General features: G+C 45.9%; 1 protein-coding gene across 1 annotated transcript in view; it reads right to left on the bottom strand.

Annotated features, from left to right (window-relative positions):
- Positions 1 to 2,492: 2,492 nt before the first annotated feature.
- KLF9 (KLF transcription factor 9) overlaps positions 2,493 to 9,391 on the bottom strand; it is a 30,610-nt gene continuing 23,711 nt past the window's right edge. Inside the window, exon 2 of the mRNA XM_084899553.1 lies at positions 2,493 to 6,013. Within this exon, the coding sequence (XP_084755679.1) occupies positions 5,784 to 6,013 (230 nt within the window). The 3' untranslated portion in view covers positions 2,493 to 5,783. The remainder of the gene's footprint in view (positions 6,014 to 9,391) is intronic.

Genomic DNA, 9,391 nt, shown 5'->3' with positions numbered 1-9,391 from the left:
ACAGAAAGTGTGGTGAACATTTAAAAAAATATTGACTATTTTTGTTCATTTTATAAAGTGTGAATTCATATCATCTACCAGATTTCTCTAAACATGTGCACATTTTGACTGTAAGAAGTGATTGCCCAGCCCTAACCGGTTTGGCTCAGTGGATAGAATGTCGGCCTGTGGATTGAAAGGTCCCAGGTATGATTCCGGTTGAGGGCATGTACCTTGGTTGTGGGCACATCCCCAGTAGGAGGTGTGCAAGGAGGCAGCTGATTGGTGTTTCCAACTCTCTATCCCTCTTCCTTCCTCTCTGTGAAAAATCAATAAAAATATATTTTTAAAAAAGAAGTGATTGCCCAGCTGGCATGGCTCAGTAGTTGAGCATTGACCTATGAATCAGGAGGTCAGGGTTCGATTCCTGGTCAGGGCACATGCCTGGGTTGCAGGCTCAATTCCCAGTGTGAGGTGTGCAGGAGGCAGCCAACCAGTGATTCTCTCTCATTGTTGATATTTCTATCTTTCTCCCTCTCCCTTCCTTTCTGAAATCAATAAATATATACATTCTAAAGGAAGTTATTCATTAAAAATATCCTTCGAAGTACATTTTTCCTTATCCTTACCTTTTAATTTTGTTTAGGCAAATTTCTCATTTATAATAGTTTCACATTACTAGTTAAATCTATTAATCTTTTTGGTTTTGCCTTCTATATTAGATTTGTGCATTTGAATTCTTCCCCAAATCACTATTGATAAATCTTCACCTATATTTTAAGTGCTTTACTCTTTTTAATTCTTTAATTCATATAAGATTTATTTTGGTGGATATGTTATGATGTCCCTTAAATTTTTTCCAGATAATCAATTGACTAAATACAATGGATAATTGTATGATGCTTTCCCCCATTGATTTGGAATGCCATTTATAAAATATTTTAATTTTTTTACAAATTCTCATGTCTTCAAAATAGGTCTAATTCCTGTTAGGGCAAATTCTCTGCTTTAAACCTCCCAAAAGATGCTTCCATCCTTGGAATCAATCATAAAACACCACGTTGTAACCTACGATACAAGGCCGCTGTGCTCTGTCCTGTACCAACCACCCCAACCTCTTATCCTTTCTTGTCCTGCTTATATTCCAGCCACCAAAATCCTGCTTGAATTCCTGCCAAACTCCTGCATTGCTCTCCTCTCTCCCTCCACATCTTTGCAGGCCTGACTCCTCCATGTCATCCAGGTCCCAAATCAGATGTTCAAGTCCCCGAGGGGAGACTCCATCGAAAATCACCTTCCCCAACATGCAAGCCACTGGCTCTATTGTCATCAGAATGCTCGTCACTATCTAAAATTATACGGATAATGTGTTTCCCTGTCTATGTGTTTCCACCCACTAACATATAAACTCTTTGTCTGTTTTTTTGTTTGTTTGTTTGTTTTTTTATCTTTATATCCTCAGAGATAACAATGCCTAGCACTAACAGGTACTCAATAAAACGGGTCAAATGGGAATGATGCTCAGTCCATCGCTGCCCTAATGCAGGCATAAAGAGATGGAGGCACCCTGACCTGTTTGGCTCAGTGGATAGAGCATTGGCCTGCAGACTGAGGGGTTCTGAGTTTGATTCCGGTCAAGGGCATGTTCCTTGGTTGCAGACACATCCCTGGTAAGGAGTGTGTGTGTGCAGGAGGCAGCTGATCAGTGTTTCTCTCTCATTGATGTTTCTAACTCTCTCTCCCTCTCCCTTCCTCTCTGTAAAAAATCAATAATATATATATATATAATTTTTTTTTTTTTAAAGAGACAGAGGGCTGGAGTGAGCAGATCCAGGTTTAATACTGTCTATACCGCCTATGTGTGTCTTTTAGCAATAAGTTTTTCATCTGAAATATGTGGATAACAGTATCTACTGAATGACCTGGAGAGCTGCTGTAAGGATTAAATTGAGAGAAAAGACCTAAACACTTGGCATTGTGATGAGACTATAGTAAGACTCTAATAAGTAATAGGCAGCTAGTATATAGCTATAGAAATGATACACACACACACTTTAGTGTTCACCTTCACCTGGCTTAATGGTTCCACTGCCCCACCTCGGAGACGTCAAACTGGGCGTTCTTACCACTATCATGTCTCAAAAGCACCATCTGAGTCTCTCACCTTCTCTGACCAGTTCCCACCACACCTCAGCCTGGTCTGAGCTTTATTACCCTGTTAGTGACTTACCCTGTCCTGTTTATATCCCAGCCACCTTCTCTGCTCTTACCCCTGACATCCTAACACCACCTGAAAATACAAACATCCCCTTCCAGCAGCCTCCATTCCACCCCTGCCCCGGAGGCCTGTGACCAGCACGGACGCACAGGTCTGCGCAGACACCGCCCGTGCTGAGGCTCCGGGCCGACACTGCTGTGCACTCTTCCTAACATCCTCTGAGCGCAGGAGAAAGAAACGACTGCTCCCGTGGCAAAAATCAGCCACCTTTAAAACACAGACAGGCAGGACACAGTGAAATCTTGATCATTTTTATTATTTTTTATTTGGACAACATATATACATATGTACAAAATACCTACTTGTCAGAATCCCCTATTATAATTTTGTTTGATTTTACAAAAACAGGACAGCAAAATAACTTAGGTCACTAATACTGTACAAAAATAAAACTGATTAAACAGTTGTAAAGATCAGTTTATCTTACAGTGTGTTACAGATCATCCGTGTGAGAGAACATCGCAGGCTATCCAGAGTGATGAGTACTGTGCTAACTCTATCTGCAAACTTACAACTAATCAGTTCCTGTAATTATAACTACCGTATGTAATTCTCAAAAAAAAAAAAAGAAGCATGATGTAGAGACAGACCTTAACGCCAGGGCATCGTTCCGCAGTGGTGAAGGGCTCTTGTCTTCCCTAACCAAGGAGAGGAGTTACCGTAACTCTAAAACTACTAAATGTTTCCAGAATATGACAACTACTTACAGTATTAGGTGAAACAGCGTTCCTTTCTGCTTAAACACCTGCAATAAGTCTTTCCAAAAATTCGGTTTGGTTAAAAAAGTAAACAAAAATTACTATCCTGCACTTGGATTTTTTTTAAAAAGTTAAATCCATGGTCTTTTTAATATAAAAAGTAATTGCTTCATGGTTTTTAGTTAAGTTCAATGAACTCTAGTAAGTCCTAGTTGAACCATATCTTCATATGGTAAATCTAATTAGAATGCTGGTTCCTGTTTTGTGACGTTTTTTTAAAACAGGATGTATCACAAAGAATACAAAGCCTTGAGTGTATACGTTACATTACTCTAACATATAAGAGTATATCAAATGTGTGTTTGTCAACACCTTGAAAAAGGCAAGGAGCAACTTTTTTGGGGAAGTGAATTGTGCATTTTTTTAAATTTTTTTTTTTTTTTCAAAACAAGTTGCTGCATTTACATCCATCTAAGTGCTGGACAAAAGCCACATACAGAAAACTACTCCTGAAACTACAGAGATTGTCTTTCACTGACTTTGCCTGGCTTTCCTTCCTTTCTTTCTGGGAGGGGAAGATGAGTTTGCACAAGGTGGTGGGTTGCTAGGCAACCCCCAAACTCCTCTCTCCCCCAAAGGCCGCATGCAGAGGATCCCAAGCAGAACCAGTCCATGAGCTCCGTCAGAAACGGGCAGCCTACCCTATTTCGTATGGAAGAACAGATGTCCTTAAAACTTATTTTTGGACACAAGAAATTAAAATTTGGTTTTAAAATAAGCGTTTCAAAAATCTGAAACAGAGGTAGAACGTGTTCTTTTTATTTTTTCCTGACATGTTTTCCCCCGTGAGAAAACACTTTCCGTTTTATCCCATGGACTGCTCCCAGTCCCTTAATGTTAAAAGCAGTTCTCTTTATAGAACTACTAATACCACTATGTTGGTTAAACAAAACAAAAAGGAAAAAAAAAAAAAAAAAAAAAAGCAGAACCCACCACGTGAGCGATGGCTACTGTGTTGGAAGCAGGAGTCCACACTGGTTCTGACCCGGACACGAACCCGTGGAGGGTGAGATAACGCAGTCCGCTGGCAGGGAGGCGGCCCGGGTTTACACCACACGTCTCTTCTAGCACATGTGCAAACTCCGGGGCATCAGAGCTCCCCGTGTCAAATGCCAGATAAAATGGTCGGAAAGCGTTATTTCTGAAGAAGAAGAAGAAGAAGAAGAAAAAAAAAAAATGTAAACATTTTCCCACCATTGCTGCTGACTCCCCCCCGCTTTGAGGTTTCTTCTTCGCTGTGAGAACTCGGTTTGTGTCTCTGGCCATGGAAAGGCCAAAGGAAGTTTTTCAGGTACGTGGCGTGTGATGGACGCAGTGGTTTGGGCCGTTGTAGACACCTGGATACAAGATACATAGTGGTGAGGCTTCAGATGTATCAAGTACAGGGATGGGTTGTCATCCGTGTGGATTCCATGAGCCGGTGTGGCGGTCTCCTCTGAGATCGCCGTGGTATTGTCCCTTGGCGCTCACTACTTAGAGGGGCACGTGCTTCTTTTCACAGTTCAGCTCCCTTTTCGTTTTACATAAGCCTTGCACCTGTTAGTGGGAGTTTTGTAGGAACATGGGAAAGAGACCAACACACCTTCCCTCACCCCAGTCCCCCCAAAAAACATAGGTGTTTCCAGAACTAACTACTATTAGGCATCCATTCAAATAAAACCCACCAGAGTCACAGCCCTCTCCCTTCGTGGCATTGTGATACAATAAGGTGGTGTGAACTGAAAGAACCGGAACATTTGGAAAAGTTAAGAGTCAACATCCTGTTTGTTCTTTTTAAATTATTTAAACAACGACAACAACAACAACAAAACAACCTACCCTCCTTCTCCTTCAGCATCGATTGCATATATTTCTGCCCTCACATCCTCTGTGATTGCTTAGGGAAACGTGTATACTGTAACATAAGCAGATTATAATAACGTGGTTCCAAAAAAGAAATGTCTGCTTCTATCCTTAAAGATGAATGTAACTTACGTCATCCTCTGCATTACAAATCAAAGTGCAGCTTATGTTCTGGGAAGTACAATTCATACAAAGCAAGGTTTAAAAGTTCCGTACTTAAGTGTGTAACCTTTCCAAAGGTTTGTCTTGATTAGTATAAATTCAGACAGCTTACCCATGGACTATAAGTAACTGGTTTGTCTCCAAGTCTTTAGATGACAGGTCATGCTGGAGGAGGTGTGCTCTTGCTTGCATAAAGACAGCTGTGCTATGGCGTTGGTTTGTGGGGTTTTTTTTGTCTCAAAAGTTAACGTGATTCAAGAGAGTGGTTTTGCTAAAGAAACCGAAGCACACTCGTCATTACATTAAAAGGTTTACAAAAAAACAATTCTTGAGAGACAGCAAGCAGGGAGGGCCCGGAATCACTGTGATGCCACAGGTCAACTCACCCCGTCAGACATATGTACACCAGTGTCGAATTGTTAAAATTCTGCCCCAGCCTTGGCCGAACCCCACCCACAATCACTCTCCCACCCCACCTCCACCCCCCACCCTCCCCCACCCCCCACAAAAAAAAAATAAAGAAGGGGGGGAAAATTTTTGCTTTTCCTCCAAAAGTCAGAGGCGGTTCGGAGCTCCCTTGGGCCGCAATGTGCTTTTTAAAAACAACGCGGGGAGAGGGGGGAATCAGAATATGGACCAGAGAGCGGGGTTCCTGTGCTGGCGGCGGGCCTCCCGGGCCTGGGTTCCGTGTGTCTGTCCGTGGGTGGGGAGTCGTGGTGTCTGTCCGGGCCGGTCCCTCCTGGCTGCCGCGGGCAGGTAGCACCTCACAAGGGGCTGGCCAGGGCCTTTTTGGATCGCTTGATCATGCTGGGGTGGAACTCGGTGTGGCGCCGGGCGTGCTTGGTGAGGTGGTCGCTCCTCATGAAGCGCTTCTCGCAGAGCGGGCAGCGGAACTGCTTCTCCCCGGTGTGGGTGCGGTAGTGGCGGGTCAGCTCGTCGGAGCGGGAGAACTTCTTAAGGCAGTCCGGCCACGTGCAGGGGAAGGGCCGCTCACCTGGGGGAGGCAATCAGGCAAGAGACCGTTTCAGGGACACGAAACAGAAACCCCGAAGGCCGGTGGTGACCAGCAATCCCGAGCACACGAAGGGCAAGCGAATCCCCTGCAGGGAAGTGTGACGGGATGAGCGGTGTGCCCCCACACCCTCCCCTGAGGCCGAGGCTGGAGTCCTCGCCCCCAGCTCCTGAGAATGTGGCTGCCCGTGGAGAGAAGGCCTTTAAAGAAATTGTGAAGGTTAAAAGAGGTCAGGAGGCCGGGTGCTAAGCCAACGACGGGTGCCCTTGTAAGAAGAGGCGATGCCCCCTGGCCTGGGTGGCTCAGTTGGTGGGGTGACCTCCTGTGCATCAAGAGGTCCCCGGTTCCATTCCCAGTCAGAGCACCTGCGGGCTCCGTCCCCAGGAGGGGGCGTGCAGGAGGCAGCTGACTGAAGTTTCTCTCTCACATCCATGATTCTCTCTCTCTCTCTCCCTCCCTCCCTCAATAAAAACATTTTTTTAGCCCTAACCAGTTTGGCTCAGTGGATAGAGCATCAGCCTCTGAACTCAAGAGTCCCAGGTTCAATTCTGGTCAAGGGCATGTACCTGGGTTGCGGGCACAACCCCAGTGTGTGTGTGGGAGGCAGCTGATCAATGTTTCTCTCTCATCGATATTTCTAACTCTCTTATCTTTCTCCCTTCCCCTCTGTAAAATATCAATAAAATATATTAAAAAACAAAACATTTTTTTTTTAAGAAGAGGAAAGACCATGCAAAGACAGGCACCTCTACGCCAGGGAGAGAGAACCCTCAGAAGAAACCACCTCTGCCAAACACCTTAATCTGGGACGTCCAGCCCCTTAAACGGAGAGAAACACGTTTCTGTTGTTGAGGCTGCCCGGGCTGTGGGGCTTAGCTATGGTGGCCCTGGAAAGCTGGTACCAGGAAGGAATAGCTGAGCATCATCTCTGAGCAAATGAGCTTGCTGTTTTGTACCCAATGGATTCCCCAAGAGCCTTGGGAATTGCTCATTCTGGTTTATGGTACGTGGTTGCCGGCTTCATGAGTTCCCCCAGAGGAGCCAAACACTCAGGCCTTTGCTGAGCTTCGTGGCGTCCCAGAGATGGAAGAGAATGGAGGCGTCTAGGCCAAAGGACCACCCACCCGGAGCACATCTCCCCGAGCTCCCACCGAGGGCACAGCTGGAGAGGGAGCCGCAGCAGAGCCAGCCGGCTGTCCTCAGCATCCTCGTCACACACGCCCGCCGAAGTAAAAGCTGCCTCCCTGCGGAGGCCACATTTTATAGTCACATTTTCTTCAATCTAAAAATAAGGTTGTTCCCTCTGCCACATAGTAATCCTCTAAATATCTAAAGACAGCTCACATATCTTTCCCTAATCTTTCCTTGTCTAGACCAAACAATCTGAATGTCTTCCATATTTCTCATAGGAGAAGAACCAACATTATTCTACGGTAATAGCCTAGAAGTGCAGGCACAGAGCTGAGACCATTATCTCACTGCAATCTCACAGGACACTCCCCCCAGGTGGCCCATTTCACAGATGAGGAAACAGAGGGGCAACACTCGACAGTGGCTCCACATCCCTCCCCCTCCTAATTGCTTTCCTCAAATTCACGTTATTGTCTGTGTCCCTTGAAAATGCAGCTACACCTTGTCTTCCAGACATGGTCAGGCCAGCAGGATGGCAGGGGAGGGACCGAGTCCGTGTTTGGGGGACACGTAGACGAAACACAGAGCGAGCTGTCTAAGAGGAGAGTCTTGCTGGCTCCTCTAGCTCCAGGCGCCAGCCTGCTCTTCACACCTTTCCAAGCACAGCCCGGAGCAGCTGTTTCATGGGCTCAGGCACACAACTCCTGGTTCACACAGAAAACTCCAAGACACTCCTCTGTTCTGCGAGGATTGAATCTTTTCTCTCTCTGGTCCCCGCCCTCCTGGAACCCAGAGACCAGAGACTCCGAAGGCTGGGAGCTGTCCAGCGTGGAGTGACTGAATCGCCCAAAGGTTTTCCTTTTCCCCAGCTCCTCCTCACCTGTGCCAGAGATGCAGAAACAATGGTAACAACAAGGCAAACCCCCATCGCCTCGTGGCTGCTCTCCATGACTAAGGTTTTATCTGCTGTCCTCTGAGCAGAGCAATGGTCTTCACAGCCTCGCCAGCCCACCTGCTCTGTGGCAAAGCCCGAGTGGGCAAAACCGACCTGTATTCAATGGTCCTCCTCCTCTTATCCACAGGGATGTGTTACAAGACCCCCATGGGGGTCCGAATAGTACCAAACCCTATACATACACTTGACAGCTTCTCTTCAGCATCTCCGAATTGCCAGCATCACTATTCCTGCACTTTGGGGCTGTTATTAACCAAAACAAGGGAAACTTGTGCTCGCTTCGGCAGCACATGTACTAAAATTGGAACGATACAGAGAAGATTAGCATGGCCCCTGTGCAAGGATGACACGCAAATTTGTAAAGTGTTCCATATTTAAATAATAATAATAATAATAATAATAATAATAATAATAATAATAATTAAATAAGGGTAACTTGAATGCCATCACTGCCACACTGGGACAGTCTATTGATAACTGAGAGGGTCACTAAGTGAGGAGCAGGCATGGAGCATAGACAGTACGGACATGCTGGACAAAGAGATGATTCACATCTAAGACGGAATGATGCACACAGCAGAGTAGTCAACACACCGCCCAGGATGTACACAATTTACGACTTACGAATTCTTTATTTCTGGAATATCCTAGTTAATACTGTCAGACCGCTATTGCCCATGGGTAACTAAAACCAAAGAAAGGGAGACTGAGAAGGGGACTACCACAGGCCAATTCGCTATATAAGGGGGTCTAGGTGTAAGCCCTCACTGAGCTCGGGGCTGGAAATCCACAGCAGCAAAAGGCGACAGCGAACCAGTGACTGCTGAGCCCCACCCAGGTGGGTGAGCGCTCAGGCTAACGGTGCCTGAGCATGCATAGCGGCCTGGTAGGGGCAAAACAAACAGAAAAGCAAAGAGCTTCACACTGAACTCTGGAAAACTCAACCACGTGGAGTTGGAAACTACATTTTGATGCTTTCGTTGGGTTAACTAGCATTTTCACCCAGTTCAGATCTCCGGGCAAAAGGCGAAATGCAGGTTGTCACCACCCACAAGGTTGAGCTTCCTAGGGCAAAGACAATGCCATGCCTGACTGTTGTCTGCTGTGCTGCCATTTAGTAACTGCTTCGACTGTGTGTGTGTGTGTGTGTGTGTGTGTGTGTGTGTGTGGAGTACGTTCATGCTCCAGGTTGCTCACATGACCAAAGCCTGCTCAGAAGTTCCCGGATCCCTGGGCAAGACTCCTGCACTAATGCAGACGTAGACAGCAACCAT

This window comes from Pipistrellus hanaki (assembly GCF_964339955.1).
Source record: "Pipistrellus hanaki genome assembly, chromosome: 11".
Classification (NCBI taxonomy): domain Eukaryota; kingdom Metazoa; phylum Chordata; class Mammalia; order Chiroptera; family Vespertilionidae; genus Pipistrellus; species Pipistrellus hanaki.
This window is presented reverse-complemented; position numbering and strand designations above follow the sequence as displayed.